The 19,671-nt window shown below is 47.5% G+C and overlaps 9 protein-coding genes across 9 annotated transcripts; 4 read left to right on the plus strand and 5 right to left on the minus strand.

Moving 5' to 3' along the window:
* Positions 1-498: 498 nt before the first annotated feature.
* Positions 499-2,271, minus strand: FPRO_05385 (uncharacterized protein; the record flags this gene model as incomplete). Its single annotated transcript, XM_031230997.1, has 7 exons — positions 499-652; positions 702-862; positions 911-1,176; positions 1,223-1,373; positions 1,423-1,515; positions 1,568-2,013; positions 2,064-2,271. 7 exons carry the CDS (start codon positions 2,269-2,271, stop codon positions 499-501), a joined length of 1,479 nt encoding a protein of 492 aa, XP_031081078.1.
* A 1,276-nt stretch (positions 2,272-3,547) lies between these two features.
* On the plus strand, positions 3,548-4,177 carry FPRO_05386 (uncharacterized protein; the record flags this gene model as incomplete). The annotated part of the gene is made up of 3 exons (XM_031230998.1): positions 3,548-3,612; positions 3,682-3,895; positions 3,947-4,177. The coding sequence occupies 3 exons, from the start codon at positions 3,548-3,550 to the stop codon at positions 4,175-4,177; spliced, it is 510 nt and encodes a 169-aa protein (XP_031081079.1).
* Positions 4,178-4,340: 163 nt separating this feature from the next.
* On the plus strand, positions 4,341-5,345 carry FPRO_05387 (uncharacterized protein; the record flags this gene model as incomplete). Its single annotated transcript, XM_031230999.1, has 1 exon — positions 4,341-5,345. One exon carries the CDS (start codon positions 4,341-4,343, stop codon positions 5,343-5,345), a length of 1,005 nt encoding a protein of 334 aa, XP_031081080.1.
* A 1,234-nt stretch (positions 5,346-6,579) lies between these two features.
* On the minus strand, positions 6,580-7,615 carry FPRO_05388 (uncharacterized protein; the record flags this gene model as incomplete). Its single annotated transcript, XM_031231000.1, has 5 exons — positions 6,580-6,606; positions 6,656-7,012; positions 7,066-7,205; positions 7,256-7,442; positions 7,523-7,615. The coding sequence occupies 5 exons, from the start codon at positions 7,613-7,615 to the stop codon at positions 6,580-6,582; spliced, it is 804 nt and encodes a 267-aa protein (XP_031081081.1).
* Positions 7,616-8,558: 943 nt separating this feature from the next.
* Positions 8,559-10,422, plus strand: FPRO_05389 (uncharacterized protein; the record flags this gene model as incomplete). The annotated part of the gene is made up of 3 exons (XM_031231001.1): positions 8,559-8,858; positions 8,919-9,507; positions 9,560-10,422. The coding sequence occupies 3 exons, from the start codon at positions 8,559-8,561 to the stop codon at positions 10,420-10,422; spliced, it is 1,752 nt and encodes a 583-aa protein (XP_031081082.1).
* A 1,010-nt stretch (positions 10,423-11,432) lies between these two features.
* FPRO_05390 (uncharacterized protein) lies at positions 11,433-12,515 on the plus strand (the record flags this gene model as incomplete). The annotated part of the gene is made up of 1 exon (XM_031231002.1): positions 11,433-12,515. One exon carries the CDS (start codon positions 11,433-11,435, stop codon positions 12,513-12,515), a length of 1,083 nt encoding a protein of 360 aa, XP_031081083.1.
* A 428-nt stretch (positions 12,516-12,943) lies between these two features.
* On the minus strand, positions 12,944-14,171 carry FPRO_05391 (uncharacterized protein; the record flags this gene model as incomplete). The annotated part of the gene is made up of 4 exons (XM_031231003.1): positions 12,944-13,309; positions 13,361-13,442; positions 13,491-14,040; positions 14,087-14,171. 4 exons carry the CDS (start codon positions 14,169-14,171, stop codon positions 12,944-12,946), a joined length of 1,083 nt encoding a protein of 360 aa, XP_031081084.1.
* A 444-nt stretch (positions 14,172-14,615) lies between these two features.
* Positions 14,616-15,934, minus strand: FPRO_05392 (uncharacterized protein; the record flags this gene model as incomplete). Its single annotated transcript, XM_031231004.1, has 2 exons — positions 14,616-14,915; positions 14,969-15,934. The coding sequence occupies 2 exons, from the start codon at positions 15,932-15,934 to the stop codon at positions 14,616-14,618; spliced, it is 1,266 nt and encodes a 421-aa protein (XP_031081085.1).
* Positions 15,935-17,741: 1,807 nt separating this feature from the next.
* On the minus strand, positions 17,742-18,680 carry FPRO_05393 (uncharacterized protein; the record flags this gene model as incomplete). The annotated part of the gene is made up of 1 exon (XM_031231006.1): positions 17,742-18,680. One exon carries the CDS (start codon positions 18,678-18,680, stop codon positions 17,742-17,744), a length of 939 nt encoding a protein of 312 aa, XP_031081086.1.
* Between the last annotated feature and the right edge of the window lie 991 nt (positions 18,681-19,671).

A 19,671-nucleotide genomic window follows, 5' to 3' on the forward strand; every position in this document is an offset into this window, starting at 1 on the left:
CACTTTTGAACGAGCAGAACTCAAAAGCACTACGACATCGGCAACCACGAGCAGTAAGATCTGTAGGAGACGGCATATCGCGCATAGATGAAGATGCACAGTGTCACCTGTGATTGCTGGCAACTTAAGCGCCGCTAGATATCCTGGCGCGACTTTCATATTCCTTAACAACATCTTTTCATACTATATGCGGCGTCGAAGCAAAAGAGTCTTCGACTGCTCGACATGGTCTGTTATGGCATCACGACTCTATGACTGTAAAGCATCCAGTGAAGATATCACTTTTTGTTGCTATGTACCGGAAGTGGGAAAACTAGGATAGCTTTCGCAATTGGCACTACAAGTCCCTGGGCCCAACAAAAAGTTCGCAATTTCCCTAATTACTCGGCTTTCCTCGTCCAAACACAGTCGCTTGGACACACGTTCCGTATCTCGTCCCTAAAGCACAACAAAGTTGAACAAGTCTAGTGACTTGTTGTTGCTCATTATGGCTTTTATTCAATCTGCCTCGACTAGCTTTATGGCTAGCTCATCCATGATTACAATATTGATATACTCTTTGAGCTTTACCTCTCTGAACTTTGGCCCGTCAGCCGGCGAAAATCTGCGCACAAATTGAGAGATGCAGATACGCTGTTCTGCAAGGGATAGTCTAGCTGCAGTCAGTAATATGGTCATAAGAAGGAGCCTTCGAATCTTACGTCTGGCCAATGCAAGAGCGTGTGCCTCTCGAAAAAGGATACAAGTATGTCTCTAGCTCTTTGGCATTGCCTTGTAGCCACCTATCAGGTTGATACTCGAGGGGTTGCGGGAAGACTTTTGCATCAAAGAGGAGGTAAGATATCGGACTAGTCACGATTGTCTGTCCGTGTCAGATGATTTTCTCAGGAAGAGTAGTGATGACACTTACGCCAGGTGGGATAAATACACCATTGCATTGGAAACCTTCCGGAGGAACCACTCGTGGCAGTCGTCCTCGTGGCGGACAGGTTATCCGCAGTCCTTCCTTTATGCAAGCACTGAGTAATGGTAGGCTCTCAAGCTCTTTCAAGGTCGGCTGGGAGTCCCTCTCCGGCATGACTGTCTTTAATTCGGCTTGCAGGCGGGCGTATATCTCAGGTTTGTGTAGCAGGTGCCATAGCGCGATAGCAACAGTGCTTGCAGTTGTGTCCGTGCCTATACCTCGTGAGCTTGTATCGGTATAGAGTCAAGACCATCTTACCAGCAAAGAAGAGCGTACTACTTTCCGCAACAAGTTGTTCGTCACTTAACTTTTGCTCTTTCGAGCCAAGTAGCTTCTCCATGTTTGAGAAAAGACCAGGTTGGTCTAGGTCCGTTGCTTTGCGGGAAGCTATTAATTTATCCATACCAATCTATCGGCATTGTAAGTACATGTATCTGTGGAATTCAGGCATGACCTACCTTTTGAAGCTGTATAACGGCGTCCGGTGCCATCTTAGGGAAGAGTTTAGCCATTACGCCAGCTATAAACTTTAGAGAAGAGAAATGCTGGAACTATTGAACGCATTAGCCCTTACTGTGCAACGTAATGGTGTGTCAATGTTACATAAAGTAGCTCGCGAGGCGAGTTGTCCAAAGCTTCAAAGATGCATCTTCTCGATTCATCATCGATGTGTGACGGGTTGGTCAAGCTAATTCCGAAAGAGAAAGCGCAAATCGAATCAAGGGCAAATTTACGAACTGCAGGGAAGATTGGAGTTGGTTGCTGAGATCGGATGTTCCCCATGATTTCGTTTATGAGCGGCTTCATGCATTCGTATATAATGACTTGGTGAGCTGCGAGGGAGGCTTGAGAGAATGATGGTGACATGAGTCTCTTCCTTTGAGAGTGATCTTCGGGGTCTTGAAACGTGAAAAGATTCCCATGTTTTCCACGGAAACCGTTGTAGAAATCTTTTTCCTTTAGAAACTTGGTTCCCTGACGGTTGATGGTCGTGAAAGCATCTCTGTTGTTTATTGCGACTTCGTTTGGTGATACTCGAACTAACTGTCCTATAAGGTATTAGCACGAAAAGCAATAAACAGCAGCGTCTCACTCGTACCATGCTTCCTATGTAGCCCTGCTAACGTGTTCGCAGCGTCCCCACCCAGCTCTTCGGAGAACAGCCAGAACTTGGTTAGTTTGGCCAGAAATGGGCCTGGAATTTTGGCGAGTGGGTGGAAGAAGAGATTGTAGATGGCGTTAACTAGTATATACACAATGCCAAAGCAAGGGAGCAAGAGCCACGAGGAATAGCCAGCAAATATCATGTTTACGGTATGTAGCGGTTATCCGAGTTGTTTTGTAACAGTGGTGTATTGTTTTTGACATATGCTAGAAGCCATATTCTCACTGTTGTGGTGTTCTTATAGCTAGGGTGAGCGACACACTCAGACAAGATTCAAAGGGAATGCGGGGTCGCCTCCCCCGCATTCTATTATGTGTGTGCCCCGTCGGGATGGAGAGAAAACACCAATATCAGGATCTGCGATTTCGGATGTCAGTGAGGTCCAGTGTATTCTTCGCCCCCGAGACTCATGTTTACTCTAAAGGGGTGGTCCATGTAGTTAGTTACCGGGCCGGGAAACCTTTTCCGTCTACGAGGAATACGTATTCCGAAGGATAACTCTTTGCTGGATATATCGGATCGACTGTGGGTCGATATTTACAGCCCGGAACACGGGCCGGAAGTCAGCCCGGTAGCGAGCCCGGTAGAGAGCCCGGTAGCGAGCCTGGTAGCCATCCTGGAAACCAACCCAGAAGCCAGCGTAAAGGCCAGCCTTGAAACTAAATATTTTTATCATTATATACTTTAAGCTATAAGCTATATTATATTATTCATTCACCTAAATTATGTCTTTATATGCCTATTTACACATTTATATAAGCTGATATATCTTCTTGAAATATTATAAGCTTTAACTATTAATTGATATTTACATAAGACAGTACTTATACTAAATACATAACTATAACTATATTCTTTTTTAGTTTAGTACCTGTTAAGATTTATTTCCTATATGCCCTGGTTGCATATTTAAAATATTTGCTTATCCTTTTATACTAGAGAAGACTTAAATCCAAGGCCATTAAACTTCTATCCCTTTGTAGTGACTTCTGCAGTTCAGATTCTCCACTCGCCCTCCCGATGCACTTAATTAATGTTTTTCAGACGGTGGTGGCATCCGCGGACCTTCCTCCTTGATCGTTCCTAAATACTTAATGAAACGGGTAAATGTTGCAAATCCCCCGAAGCCGTGCCATCATTTCGACCTGATTGGGGCCACAAGCACTGGAAGGTATGTGCAGTCACCACTCCCTAAACCGTTTGACCTCATGTCTGACGAGTCTGGTGTTTCCATTCAGACTGATTGCCATCATGCTTGGCAGACTGCATATGACCGTGGACGAATGCATTGAGAAATACCTCAAGCTCTCAGAGGCAGCTTCAGCCTTAAGAGAGTCAAGTCCAACGTCATCGGTCGAAGCACAGACATATGGAAAGCTTCGGGCAAATACCAATATGATGTCCTTGCGGACCAATTCATGAAGACGGCTGGATTACTTGAGGGTAATGAGCAGGCCTCATTCTATGACAGAAAGTGTAAAGTGTAAGTACAGTAGCTTTTCGCCGTGCTCGGATTAGGCCATCGACTAATATGTATTCTCGTAACCTGTAGGCTTGTCTGTGCTCATTCAAAAGCCAATAACACTCCTGTTAGTATCGGCTCATACACCACGGGCACCTCGGTCAATAGTCTGACCTTGTCCCAGTGCAAGATCTGGGAAGCTGCACGCGCAACCTCAGCTGCCTTTGGATTCTTTGACCCTATCAAGATCAGCTGGCAGGACTACGTCGACGGTGCAACTGGTCGAAACAATCCTGTTGACGAAGTATTTAGCGAGGCTAAAAGTATCTTGTCAGATGCACCGTCCAGAATTTAGTGTTTTGTGAGCATTGAGGCCGGTATTTCTGAGCCAAAAGACTTCAGAGACAACTTAGCAGGGATTAAGAAGGCAATCATCGCCATCACTACCGAGACAGAGGACACAGAATCTCGTTTTTGTGAGAACCATGAATCCTTTGGGCTCGGCGGTCGATACTTTCGCTTCAATGTCGACAAGGGCTTACGGGATGTCAGTCTGGACGAGTTTGACAAGGTTGGGAAAACATGATAGCGACAGAGTCTTACTTGAACGAACCTCGAGTCCAGGATATCATCCAGAAGTTTAGTCAGATTCTTCCCAGCTCGTCGGCCTATATCATGAAAACCTAAGAGATGACTCACAGTTTATGAGTCAATCACAAGGTTACAAAATACACTTCGGGTTTAACACAATGGCGAACCATCTAACTTCGACATCGGTTGAAGAGCTTTCAAGTAATGGAACTGCCTCTAAATTCTCAATTTGGTGGTTTTGCCATAGGATGGAACTTCCAGGGGAGTTCCTTGCCATGACACTGCTCGAGATTTTGGGCTCAACAGAACTGCAACATAGAATGCCATGTGAGAAATGTCCATACTCGATAACTTCCATCAGCAACGGCAGGTTGCTCATCAGTGCTGCTGGGGCTGGGGAGTCCAGAATTGTCAAACTTCTCCTTGATATGAAACCCATTGAAGAGAATTTGGGGTATCTAGATTCGGCGTTTCGACGTGCGCGCAGCAAGCCGACAGGATTGTTTCCGTACGGGAATATCATAGCGGGTGGTGAGAATGCGACTGTGTTAAGAGAACTGCTCGAAGTAGGGGCCAACGTCAATCGTGTCGATTCGTCAGGCAATGTAGCAATACATATCGCTGCACCTCCTGGTCACCCCGATATTGTCACCGTTCTCACCGAACGGCAAGGTGCGCATCTAGATCGTCCTAACAGGAAAGGAGAGAATCCTCTCTTACTAGCTTCCATTCACGGTCACACGGCTGTTGTCGCACCTTTACTGGATCTTTCTGGTTCTGATTCTCACCGCGGGGACGAAGGGGGTAGAACTCCGCTATCGTGGGCAGCTACGAGACGTAATAAGGCACTTTTTGACCTAATGTATCGGGATCGAAATATAAATATGAACAAGGACGATTGTCTTGGACGGACGCCACTGATATGGGCAAGACTTCAAAGGTACTCTCAAACTGCAAGGTCATTGCTCGATGACCCAAGAGTCCTCGAACTTGACCCAGAATCGACTCCGGCACTTTCAACCGCAGGCATACAACTTCCCGACGAATATATCTGGGACAAGCCCATGACAACTCTAGCTTGCACTAAGGTTACGGGGCAAGGGGACGCCAGTACTTCTTTTCCATCAAATGGGATAATTGGTCTTTCCTTGCTAGTTGCATAGATCCGCATTACGGTTTCATGAAGGTCGCCATTGACGTCGAAGCCCCGACCTTCTGGGAAACGAAACACAGTGTGCAGTTTTTTCAATCTTTCCCCGATGGCAAACGTCTTGCCGCTATCGACAACACACGTTCACTTATGTATATACCACGGATGACTAAAATCTACAGCTCAAAATACAGCTTCTAAGTCTTGCCAGTTCCCTCATAGTCAGCAAGTATTCAAAGAACATTCTGGTGCGGCTGGCAAGCGGGGAAATTCTTTTGGTCAACTCAGCATCTGGCCTCTTTCACGCCCTTTCGTCTGGCGGGAGCCCTAGGAATTTTGTGATTAGGTGTCGTTTCGGGGGAGATGATGAATCTCTAGTTCTTATTGGGTATGATGGTAAAGTATCCGTGCATTTCTGTCTCATGGCTTTTTATCTGATTTACTATGAAACAGATGGCTATATCTTCATTTTGGATCAAGATACGAGTATTCTAGTATCACGCGAGGAAGCGCATAGTGCGCTTTGCAGCGACATTGTTGTTCACCCGTTGTGTTCCTCGCTAGTTGCCTCTTGCAGCGACGATGGAACATTCGCCTTCTATGTGTTATCAATTAATTCATTTAATTCCGGGGCTATACTTTCACTTTGCCGGAAACTAACCTTTATATAGCTGGATAATGAATGGTTCTGATCGGGATACAGTCCTGATAAGGAAGATTTGCTCTTGGTCTGAGGATGTTAGATCCCCTATGAAATCGTAGTAATATAGTTGAGGACAGCTCACTAAAGCACGTGTAGAGGTCAACTTTATGAGAACAGGAAAATACCATATTTCATACACACTCATTCTGTTCTTGTTGTATTCAGACTCCGTTACCCATCCGGGACGGTATTCTCTCCATAGAGGATCCGCGAAATTGCTAAAGTATGGCATTCCAATAGATTACAAAATGATAATTTGGTATGTAGCCCATATCGTCTATTGTAGTTTTGATTAAAGCTCTTTCTTTTCCGACCTAGATACCCGAAGGGCATCATTCTTTGCATGTTGTAAGCTTCTATGTTTTCGCTGCCGAATTGATGGGACCACACTTGGAAGCGATAATAGCTTATGTGGCCAATGCAATATATACTGATCGTGCAAGCCGTTTAAGCAATGCCTGAGCCAAATCCCCCAGGTGATGAAGTAGTTCACACCCAGTCCAGTCATCAGGTGCCTAGATGTCATTAGTCAAAGAACGACATATTATCTCAGTGCAATAACATACCACCACTGCCACTTGTTAGCTGCCTGAAATCAAGAATCACAAAGTAGTACGTACACCATGGCCTTCGAGGAGTATACCCCACGGCAGTCCCACCTCATGTCTCCACCGGACAAGATCACCGCAGTGTATGTTGTCCACTTTCCAGGCAGTGATACCTGCTGCACAGGTGATGAATCCCATGGCGACAATCCATCGCATCTCACAAATTATCGCCCGATCACTTTGTACCGGAGAGCTTCGCGTTTCCTTGTTTGAGACCGAAGTCCTGGGGGGCTTGTTTATGTGAGTTTTGCTCAACATGGGTCGTAAAATTGCTTCCATCGTGTATAGGCTTCGGAACACTGTGGCGAGAAAAAGGATGCTAAAGGCATTTTGGTGAAATGTAGGGTCTTGAATATAGTGGTAATATGCCTGAGAGGGGCAAGTTAACGATATACTAGGCTCAAAGGATTTCAAGTGCGTACCGTGATCGAGATGGACAGCGCAACGAGTCCGATACCGAGGAATATCGAGAACAGGCGAGACCTGTCTTGTGTAAAGATTGCATGACAGAGGATAGATGTTGTATAGATCATTGAAAGCTCATCTACGAGCTGCATTGGATCTAGGCACCTGTCAGTGAGCGCATAGCTTCGAGGAAAGGGAATACAATACATGACAAAGTCGCGTGGAAAGCAACGCTACCGCAGCCTACCAACAAATAGCCCAGGTATGCGATGACAAATACCGTGTCATGTCTGTACTTGAGGCAATTCCGCACACCCCGAATGCCCAGCGCAACGAACAAAGCGTTGGTCAAGGTGTTTGTGATTTCGGCAGCATAATGGCTGATGACATAGTCCTGGCATAGGTATTAGATATCAACCAATGGGTAAAGAATTACTGTGCCCAAGATGTTGGAAATAACTGGAAATAACTGACTTCCTCGCACCAGTTCAGGGTTGACGTTGGCTGTCCCCAGAATCCTTCTTGCGGTGGAGGATATGGAGTTCGGAGACTGAGATTCTCGAACATGGTGGGATATAGCGGCTTCTGGTTTCAGGTTAGGTACGGAGGGGGATAATTTTGGTCGTTTGGCGTTTCGGAACTATTGTTAAGATATCTATGGTGCTTGAAAGGTGCTGCGAGGTCGGGTATTTATTGCCAGACGCTTTGGTGTCTGATCAACATCCGTGCTTGGCTAGACTTTGATGTTTTGCTAGGGGTCCCCTGATCCCGGCACCCGCGGGTTTGAGTTCTGGGGGTAGAAACCTGCGCATTGCAATATGACGTAGCGGATCATACAAGTCGCTGCTAGTAATTCGTCCAACAGACAGAGGCATGTTTCAGGCCCGACTTTCAGCTCTGCAAATTAATAGTTTAGTGAGGCTGTTTGATGCTTCTTCGGTATTTACGGACACAGGCCCACTGCAACACGACGGAATGGATGCGCGGCTCTAGTGTGATGTGCATAAACGAACTAAATATTCGTCTCGGTAGAACACTGATGCAACCTGCCAAGCTTGGCCATAACTACCAATGTGAAGCACACACTCCAGGCTGATATGTGCTATGCCGTGGCATACTATACAGTCCGCCTTTGTGGCGGAAGTTAAGGTCAACTAGGCTCTACCATGCCTCTGGTCAAGCAAAAGAACATAGGTCGGTCCTTTAGCATCCAATCCGCGGGCACCGAACTTAGCCGACAGTGCCCCAGCTTTTGAAGGTCAGTGCTGCATAGCCATTTGCCGGCCGTGAATTTAAACTTTGATGCTGATGCGGGCGATTGGGAAATGATGCTGAAAGTCAGTTTACTAGCACTGCTATTGTAAAATGGTTCCGACGGCCGTTTAATCCCTATTGTACGCCCGCTAGTTGTTGAATCGTAATTACCTATAAGAACGAACCTTCTCCGTTTCAGGGACTGCATCAACCAGTCCTTATTCCTGTCTCTCGTTCTTCGCCTTTGGAATCAAAAATGCTCTTGAATGTCGCGTTGCTGTTACATGTCGCGGGAGCCGTAGCAGCAGCGAATCCGCCACGGCCCTTTTCACTCCCGTCAAGCAACAACTCAGGCCGAGCTGCCGCAATCGAAAAGACGCGTCAAGGTTTCCAGTACGGAGTGGATGATACTCTCATCGGCGTTAACCCATGGCCCTCAGGTCCACTCGGTAAAAAAGCCGTCAAGGCGCACTACAGTGCTTTCGAGGTGTCTGAGGCACCTGTCTACAAGCATATTGACGAGGATGCTGCCAAAGCCCAAGCGTCCCTGAACGGAGTAAGTCATAAACACTTATCTAAAGTATCGCTAATTGCCATTGCTCATTCCAATATCAAGACCCTCCATTTAGATTCGTTCGAAGCCTATTTCAAGCTATACGATGGCCAGTGGCAGAACAGCGTTCCAGATGGGCTTGCTGAAGGAGTCCTCCGCAATGCCAAGTCCGATCTGTCGTTTTCCATGGAGCGGCTCTCTGTACACCCCGAAAGCCTACGACGAGTCAGACCAGATGAGCGAGTAGCCCTACGTATCGACGACAAGCTTGCAGGGAAGATCACAACAAAAACTCAGCGCTCTCTCCAGAAAGAAGGACGCCTATTTATTGTGGATCACAGCAATCTGGCGAACCTGACTTTGACAAAAGGTCGCTACGCTGGCGCTTGTGAGGCGCTGTTCTTCATTCATCCTGTCTCACAAGACTTCTTACCACTGGCCATTCGTCCCAACAATGGCTCGCCTCTGGTATACACTCCTCTCGATGCTGACAATGACTGGACTCTAGCCAAGATACTGCTCAACATGAATGATGTTTGGCATAATCAGTGGTATCACCTAGCCTCATCTCACATCTCTTCCGACCTCGTCTACATGTCGGCTACTCGGTCATTCAGTGACATGCACCCGATCTGGGGTCTGATCCGTCGCCGTAGGTTACACCCAAGACTCAGTCAAACAACAGAACTGATCGCATCGTGCAGTGGGCGTCAATTCTTTCGCATACCGCGTGGGAGCTAGCGTGTCTCTCGTTAATCCCGGCGGCGACATCGAGAAGAACTTTGCTTGGAACGGTGACCAGGCAATCAAGTACAGTAAACAGGTCTGGCAGTCTGAATGTGCTCCCTGGCAGGCGAATCATCTTGAAACGAAGCTCACCCGGCGGGGTTTGATAAACTGCGATTACGGTCCTGAGTTCAAGTCATTTCCCTACTACGACGATGCTTCAGTCATCCTAGGTGCTCTGCGGACTTTCATCACCGCGTATGTTGACGCATATTACCCATCGGACGATGCAATCACCGCGGATAACGAGCTCGTCGCATGGTTTCATGAAGCAGCTCATGCCGCCTCCATAGTGGATTTTCCTGACTCCATCTCTACTAAATCAGAACTGGTCGCGGTACTCACCCATCACGCGTATCTCATCTCGATCCTTCATGGATCGCTAAATAGCAATAGTCTTGTGCATTACAGTGCCGTTTTGCCGATGCACCCACTGTCGCTCTATCAGCCGCTGCCAAAGGACAAGGGCATCTCTAGCCTCGTATCATTTCTCCCAGACCTAGATGCCTCGTTACAGCAGATTGAGCTTGTTACAGCGTTCAACCAAGCACAGATGGCTAATACTGCTGATTCACTTCGTTTTCTTTTTAACGAACCTGAGTTCCATGCCAGGATCAACAAGGAGGCCCGTGCAGCTGCCAAAGTGTATTCAGACACTTTATCCGAGTTCAGTAAAGCCGTCAAAGGGAGAAAGCTTGGAGAGGATGGGCTTAGTCTGGGAATGCCGTTTGTATGGAATGTTTTTGATCCGAGCACGGCACCTGGTATCCTTGCCGCCTAAGATACTTCTATCACGTACCAGACGGACCATGCCTTGTTTTGATTATAACACCAGCCTCGAGGGTTGCCATTGTATGTGTATTTTATGTGGCCATTATTACACCGCCCATGAGGAAGGATGCAATGCTAAAAAGGCTATTAGGATGGAGAAATACAAGATCAGTTTGTTAAAATCACCCCCTTTGAAATGCTGGGGATGTAATACAGTTGACAGGCTAAAAGAGGCTTCAGCCCCATCATGACTACAATTGACACAGTTTGACACCCACGAACATTGTAATACTTGCCTTCTGAGGTTGTGAATAGAGCTGTACCTCGGCCTTGGAATCAGCGGGGACCCACTCAGTATCGGCAGAGTCCGAGTTTCTAAGCGCTGCCAAGATGCCATTCAAGGGTCGTATCACTAGCCAGCAAATACAACGGGTATGCCCCATGCTTATGTCTGCATGAGGTGAAATACGAGTATCCTGCAGGAAACAGGATCTAAGCTTAAAAGTCTCTTTTGGGAGAGAATTACGCTTACTCTGTGGATCTCAATGACACCTCAAACACCAGGTAGTTCTCAGCTGCAACAGAATAGTGGATTCACCCATGTCTTCATTACTCAGATATGCATAGATGTGGATCCAATGACTTTGCGTGGTATAATCAGAATAAGGCACTAAACTGCAGAGTCGGCGAGCCCGAATGTAGCGTCACAATTTTACCCACGACTGACTCTGTTCTCAAACACTATGATTTGTGTCTAACCTCTGAATTGCACAGCCCACACATGAGAAAATGGCTCTTCCAGTAAGCAGACAGCATGCAGCTGCAAAAGGCTTGCTGTTATGTGTAACTGTGATTACTGTATTACCGTATTTTATACACTGATTGTAGAGAGTCCAAACAATATATAAGCGACAAGAAGTTCGCCTTCAGACTCAGTATCAACTTCACACTCAAGTCCAGAGTTCCCTACATCAAGACGCAAAACAGTACACCTTCTTCTATCCCTTACCCATTACTAAGATGGCTCTGAAACCCTCTCACCTAGCCTTAATGGCTTTGACTTTTTTCTCTTCCGCTCCTCTTGCTGTTTCACAGAACACTCCGAATGAGAACTTGGTCTTGGCCGATTGTGGCATCGGTCTCGGCGTGAATGGCGGCTCAACCTCCCGCGAGGTCATGTACTACAACGGCGACGTCTGGACGGGCCAAGGAGACAATACCTACAAGCCAACCATGATGATCAATATACCATGGTCTGGCCATTATCCTTGGACGCAGCAGGGGGGGCTTGGATTTACCTTGCCGAATGGCGACGAGTTTGCTGTTCTTATCGACGAAAACGTCAAGGACCCTAACAAGTCGGGACTGGCTCACCATTCTTTTGAGCCTAAGCATGACCTTACATGCTACTCGTACCACCGTGATAGAGTGTTCCAGTTGGCCGATGGCAAGTGGTGTTCAAGCGCCTACGTCTGTAATCACCAGCAAGGTAGTGCTTACAAAAGCCCCAACGACCCGAAGCCCGATCCTCCAAAACCTCAGCCCCAAGAAATAGAGATTCATGGCTCCGTTAACAAGGACACGGTGGAAATCTACAACATTCCAGCCAGCAAGATCATGAATACCGCCAGAAAAGCGTTTCTCAAGGATAGCTACATGTGCGACACTACCAAGCAAGCCATCAACGGCAAGTGTACTATCAGTTGGAAATGCCAGGGTGACCCAGCCACCGAGGCTCTCGAAAAGATGGCTCAAGTCTTCGATGAATTGGCAACCAATAAGGACTTTTCGTCCGAGCGAGAGGTGGTCACAGAGGTCTGCAGGCAGCCCGATACGCGACCGGGCCATGAGGGCCAGTGCCGGCTGTATGAGCAGAAGGTTGACAAGTACTACAAGATGCCTGGTAGCATGGACCTCACTATGCGCAACAAGGCAAGGCCTGAGACAGGAGAGAATTCTAGCGTCCATGGGACTCTGGAGTATCAAATTGAGTGCGAGACTAGTGCGTGGGACTGCTTCTTTTGTAACTCTGGTGGAATCATCCTGAGTGCCCAGTGGCCTTGGATTGGCGCTCCTGTCTTGATCAAATGCCTCAAGTGTTAGACTTAGGGTTGTTGGGCTAGATGTATTATTCTCAGTAGTGATTTGTGGCTTGGGGCTTTATTCAGCGCAAAGATATTAGTTAGGCTTAGCTGGAATAGAATGAATACATCAGCTCATGGTGCATTTGAACCTAGGAACACTCACCAGTCAGTACTGTTGATTTCGACTAGCTAGACACGGTCTGTGACTGTATTGTGACCTTGCAGCATAGAAGATTTGACTTTCAAGGCAGCAATCGACCACAAATTTACATAGTGACTTGGCTGTACTCCTCAATAGTTTTGCCTCACCAAGGTTGTATATGATCTCTTATTCATACACCCTTATTGCACAAACCTGTGTAAGTGTTGATTCCAAACCTTGCCCTGCAGCGCGGCCGTGACTCATCCACCCAACATTAATTAGCCATGCAGCCAGAGGCCCTGCACTCAACCTGAAACCGTCACAAGCTGTAGAACCATGAAAGCCTGTATGCCTGTAGCTATAAGACCAACGAAGCTCGACCACTCCGTCGGAGCTGTGAGATATAGCGGTGGTGCTATGATCGTGCAGATCAATGCTAGCAACATGGGAGGCACCCAAGTCCGCTTCCGCAATCGAGTATCTGCCCACAAAGGGATACCTGAGATGATCAAGGTGAACCCCTGCGTGAAACAGCTTTGCATGAGAAACCAGAAGTCTGCGTCTTTTGTAGTTCCCGGTTTGTGGTCGGAGTAGTTGTAGGCAAGAGCAAAGGTCCAGATATTGGATAAGGTAGTTCCGACGAATGTCAACCAGAGTATTGTTGTAAATGTCTATGAGCTGAGGTCAGTTTATGTCCAAATTTGGTCATAAGACATACATACACCGGACTGCGTTGGAAGGCCTGTTTTGCTGTCTTGAGGCACCACTTTTGGTGCCGCTTGGGCTCTGCGCGCTATGTTGGGCCTGAAGTGTGTTTTAGCTTGCTTCTGGATGACTTACAGAATGACTCACCATTTCGCAACCGTTCGAGGAGATCGTGAATGCTGATGATATAAATTGAATACGCTTTCGAGAAGATCCCACCGCTCAGAAAGCACCAATCGGTAGTCAGATGTCAACACTCCCGCCGAGCCTGCATCAAGTACTGCACTCTCAATATCAGAGGCATATTCAGTGACTCTTTTGAGGTTACCTAGCGACGGTTGGTGTATTTCATCCCCCGCTAGGAGATTCTGAGAGAGAAATGAAATGGCTCTTCCCCAATAGTAAAGGATGTGCCTCTCCTTCAGGTAGAGACTACTAAACACAAACCGGCCGGTGTTTATATCTTGAATTTGACTTATGATTGTCTGAAGATCCTCCAAGTCGTTTAGAGCGAGTCTCTGCGCAGATGTATCGCCTGGGTTAAGTTGTCCAGACGCGATTTGCTGGTAGAAATGCTGACAATACAGAAGGAGAAACTGGTCTAATCTAGACAGGCTGCGTGCCAACGCATACAGTTCCTCGTTTGTAAGCGCGGGGCCGTAGTTGCTGTTGATGATTGCTTTTGGCGGTTGGGTCGCTGCTGGCGTTAATGAAATGTAATGTCAAGTTTGGGAAGCTCGTACATGGGGATAGCCATCCCACGTTGGCTCGCCTGTGCGGAGCTCGCTGTGAGGGCTCTCCTTGACTGTAGGATGTCGTTGAGGCCATAATTAGAGGCTCTTTAGCACGCGACTTGATCTTACGATGGGGTAGAGGAAGCCTAGGGAGGGCGGGGAAATCTAGAGAGGAATTTATCGAATTGAAGTATTTATTGATAGAGGCGCAGCTTATCAGCCGTGGCGCAGCTTATTTATTGGTGGAGGCGCAGCTTAGTGGTGTTTGGAGCTATGTACATGTATTGGCATTTCTGCGTGAGGCAGCTGGTTCATAGTCATTTATCTGCATTACCAAAGAAGCTTCGATTGCTCTGGTACAATAAAGATGGGGATATTTCGGTTTATCTTAAGATTAACAATATCAACACTATGGGTTACTGAATTCGTGGCTTTTTTAGTGCAAAGCTGCAGGTGTAGTTTCATCCGATATGTAAGGAAGAGAGCTATTTAAATAACATTTGCCTTAAATCATTGGTCTGTACAATAGCTATTAGAGTCATGGAAGCTTAAAGCGTCTTACATCCCGCTTAAAGTAATCTTCCTGTCGGTAGTTGGCAAGAAGAAGATAGACCCAAGTGGCAAATTCCATCGTGATACTCCATAGCCAAGACGATGAACTCCCAGTATTCCAGCGAAACATTGTCTCAGAGTGCAGCTTCGTGATATCATCTCGTCTCAGAGTCTCGTAGGCCTCCATCACATAGGGGATACCCCTTGATATCCCCTCGCTAAGTACGTGGGCGAAGAGGACACCGTCCTCGATCGCGATACCAGTACTTTCGCCCTGGGGTGGCATCTATTTGCTCATGTTAGATGATATAGTCGTGGCGAGTATTGAACAGTGCTTACAGCATGAGCGGCATCCCCGAGAAGAAACACTCTGCCTTTGCTCCATCTTCCATCCACAGGAAGCATATAGACAGGGTAGAAGTACCAGTCGCTTTCGTTGATGATGGGTTCGAGACCTTTGATACCGCCTTCCTTGAAACGATCCACGATGTCCCGCTTGATTGCAACTTTGTCTTCTCCCAAAGCCTTCCATCCTTCCCGTGCATCTTGATTCTCTGCCATCGGCATGATAGCAAGAGCGTATACCTTTCCCCTCGATGGTTCGAAATAGGTTATTAAGAACGATCCATGCTGACCTTGGATCATAGTAGAGTCTCGGAGGCGCAGCTTCCCATTCAATGTTGTTAAACCAATGTCTCCAGCAGAATCACAGTTGACATAGCCGTAGGCGATGGCACGACCCGAATACGTCTTCGTCCTTTCACAGTCCACAACTGTGGTCCGAACGAAAGAGTGTATACCATCGCATCCAAGCAGGATATCACAACTGATGGACTCCTCCGACCTCCCGGCATCAAACTGTACGTCGACAAGAACTGCTCTCTCGTCCTCTTTCTGGTCGTCGACCTGTTGTATGTCAGTGACTCTCGCGCCATAGCGCAAGGTGACCAGGTCTTTAGGCAATTCAGCAACAGCATCCGCCATACACTGCACAAGCTGATGTCTCATAACTCTCAGCGCATCTGTTCCCGGCAACATCTGCCCCAGCGTCCGGCCAGTCCGAAGAGCTACGACATCGACACCTCGGACCGGCATACCCAGTTTCCGTAATCGTGATCCGACGCCAAGAGCATCCAGGTACCGTAGCGCCAAGGGTGTTAGCAGAATCGTGCCTCCTAGCGTTTCGACTTTTGGGCGCAACTCGAGAATAGTAATTCGGGGCGGCGAGCCTTGAATGGTGGTTTGGGAGAGTGCAAGGGCAGCTGCGAGGCCCGCTGGACCAGCGCCGATGATGATGATATGCATTATATTGGCTACGACAGATCTAGCAACGGACTGTCTGTCAGTTTCGAATACTCCGAATGGAGAATGATGAAAAGGTGATGCTCCTGGGCAGAGATCTTATAGCCGGGATAAGTTCTGGGTCATGACACAGGCTCACAGCCACAAGTCTCGTCTGTAAAAAGTGCGAGTAAGAAACAGAGTATCTCGGACCAATGGAGGTCCGACGAGACTTGGCTAAATGAGCGGAAAGTTTTTCACCCCCTGCGACATGAACTCTAGAGGCATAATCATAGATAACGTCGAGATTCATTAATCCAAGGGCGATGCATTTGGGGACGAACAGCACGGCTAAGAATAACTTAGTGCAACCCATGGTGGTAAGAATCAAGGATGGAACGCATTCATTGGCCACTCGTCCTACAGTTCTCGCTTAGACTACGTGCTAGTTACCCCACAAGTCGTATTCGTCGTATCAACCGTATTGGTCGTATTTGTCGATAAGCATTTCCGTATAGACTACCTACCTAGTAGTCTACTAAAATATGCACATAGCAACATATTATACATTCCCTCTATACCAACCTAGAGGCGCTAAGGGACATGGTTGGTCTAGATCGCGTGGGAGCTTGACTTGACGTTCTATATCGCACTGCCTCATCCCCAAGGCTTGTTGTGTAACAATAGCTGAACGATATCACATTCCGCCTTCATTGTGATGTGAAGAAAGGTTTGCATGAGAACATACCATTTATCCGCTCAGCCAGCCACGCGGCGGTGAAGTCACCTTTTTGCATGGGCGAAGAATCCAGCATTGAACTATATAGTTAACTGCCGCCCATAATTTTAAGCTTTGCTCTGCGAGCACCAGTGATCAATTCCAGCTGTTTCTGCATTCAGCCGTGTCTCACCACAGCTGCAACGCCAGTGAGATGCCGATTTAAATGATTTGACATGAGGCAAGCGAAGAAAAGCAGGTCTGGCGGCCCGAAACCTGATTCATGCCGCCCTTATCTATCTTTCAGTCAAATAGCTTATCTTTCCGACCTGACCTGAATCTTGAGGGATATTGACGCAGGGAAATTCCCCCACGATCTGGCCTAAGGTTTGGGCTGTGGTCGCCGAACCTGTTTCCGGCAGGCCTGGGCACTTGTGGCTAATCGGCCAATAGGCATCGCATCTAGGAACAGCTGCTCATTATATTATACACAAAGCAAAGCTCGTCACGATTCTCATAGTGGCATAGAGTTGAAATGCAATTGACCTGCTTGCAGAAATTTCTGAGGGTCAATTCCTCCCTCACATAAAGCTGCTTTATGATGCTGCGTCCTTTTTGTCGCTGCTTAAATGATAATAGCGTGCTGAAAGCTAAACGCTATGCTCCGATAGCTCCATACCACAATGTGGAAAGCGTTCGTTAGCAAGGTTAGCTGTTTACTTTTTTACTTTATAAAACGGCGCTGTGAAACAAATAAGCCTGTTACTGACGGCAAAACGGAACTTTTGATACCTCCCCTCTCACCACCCAATTGGTCCAACAGCGAGTGGCTGGTTGCTGTTACACGAGGGGGCCAAACATTGACTGGCGCGTCTACATGCGCTCAAGACAACTCCCCACATTTTCGATTAATGGATGTCATATAGATGGCGGTGGGACTTGCCCAGGGAATGAATGGTCATCGATTTGAGACGAATTCGAGGTGCATTTGGAGCGCGGGAAGATTGGGGTTTAAACATGCTTTACAAAAGTGTAATGCAAGTAGGTAGGAGCTTGATGTAAGGTGGTGGGAATAAATGCATTACCAGCTAGATGCGATCTATAGCCGACTTCCTAAGAAGTGATAAAGTCTTCAATAACCTGATTAAATAGCTTAGGGTTCTCCCAGAACATAAAGTGGCTTCCCTTCTCCTCAGCTGTAAAGGTTCGGCTTTTTGCGCCTGGGATCTGAGATGCAGCCCAGGCGATACCCGTAGCATTAACGATACTAATATCTCCAGATATGACCAGTGACGGGATATTGATGCGTGGCAGAACATCACGCCAGTCAAGGAAGGCATGTGAGATAAGCAATGTCGCAGCATGCTTATCACTCATTTTTTCATTTTGTGCAAGCACCCACTTATAATCGGCTTCCGACAGCTCAGGAGAAAACATTGACCTGACGAAGGGAGGAGTCTCGAGTGATATGTTGTGAGAAAAGGTGTAGACCTGCTCCGGTGCAAAGAGCGCAGCAGACCAAGTTTCAGCCTGCTCCTTGGTCCATGTGGGATCACGAACGAGAATTGATGGCTGATCAACGATGGCGAAATGGTCGACCCGTTTACGCTCAGCAGGAAATTGATCCCAAAAGGCCCACGTAACGGAGGAACCCATAGAATGGGCCACAATACTGACGTTCCACAGGTTAAGGGAAGTCAAGACGTCGTTAAGGTCGGCACCAAAGCGAGTCACTCGGTAGCCAAAGTCAGGCTTCTCTGACTCTCCATGACCACGCATATCATATGCAGTCACGCGGTAACCAGACTCAGAGAAGTACTTGACTTGCTTCTTCCACTCAGCGGCTGATTGTCGCCATCCCGGAATAAAAAGTAAATTCTGGCCCCCCTTGGGACCAGCCTGAGCATATTGGAGCCTAATCCCATCCTGGGTCTTGACGTGGCCAACCTCAACCGGGCAGTCCATGGCTGGGGTGGTGATTTCGACTTTAACTTTGATGTTTGAGAACGCGAGTACTTGGGCGAATAGAGTGAGGAGGAATAGACCCTTCATCGTCGGGTTTTGGGCGTGAAGCTGCTTGTTGCTGGTCCTGTCGTGTCAAGTGAGTGACAGAGCGATTGACAGGTTGCCACACGAAGACGGGTAGAAGGTAAAAAGAGTTACAGGGTACCGGCAGCAGATGGGGAGTAGAAAAAACAATGGAGGAGAAGGGGTTTTTATTATTACGTAGTACTCCGTATATGGGGGTACTTGAGCCAAATCCTTCGGTATTCCGTATCTGGAAATGATACCCCGAATTCTCAAAGTATACCCACGTGGCTTTAACAGTCAGTTACTGGTACGACCCGGTCGAGACCCTGAAAGAGCGTCTTGGGACATGGGAGTGATCCAAAATGGTTCGAGTGAGCCCAAAATCCAGTATTACCCCCAAATGTTTCTTCTCCACCTGATTCATCCTCCAATCACAACCAGGTTCAGACCTGGGGTTATGGCACACCAGGTAGCATTGAAGACAAGACGGTGGAAGTGGTAAGGGTCCTACGGGCGTACAATATCTCGGTAGGACAGGCCCCAAGGGCTCCAAACGCTAAATGATATACTTATCTGAGTGGCTAATCCGTTTGGATCAGTAGAATCAGGTCCATCTCTATACCCTCTTTTCTTTGGGAATACCCAATTGCAAGGCTTATACCTATTTCCGCCGCGGCAAAAATACCTATTCGATCGCGGAATTTAACATTTGGAGCCCTTGTGGCCTGTAATAAAGATCTACACTGATGTCAAGCATGCCCCCTAGGATGAGGCTTGCTTGGGCATGGGCAGGGAAGAAGCTCCCGTATTTGACCCTAGTCGTCCGTCCGGCTAATATATGAGCCGGGGAGAAATTAGTCCCAACGGCTACTGGCCAAAGTCTGTTTTGACGCTTACCCGTGGAATCCACCCAGTTCGGTATTTCTCACTGGGCTGCATGGGACAGTGTCTTGTGCAGCAGCTGAAACAGGGATTACGGGAGGTGGTCACACCGTTTTGGTTCTTTCCAATA

This window comes from Fusarium proliferatum (assembly GCF_900067095.1).
Source record: "Fusarium proliferatum ET1 genome assembly, contig: FPRO_scaffold004, whole genome shotgun sequence".
In the NCBI taxonomy this organism is placed as follows: domain Eukaryota; kingdom Fungi; phylum Ascomycota; class Sordariomycetes; order Hypocreales; family Nectriaceae; genus Fusarium; species Fusarium proliferatum.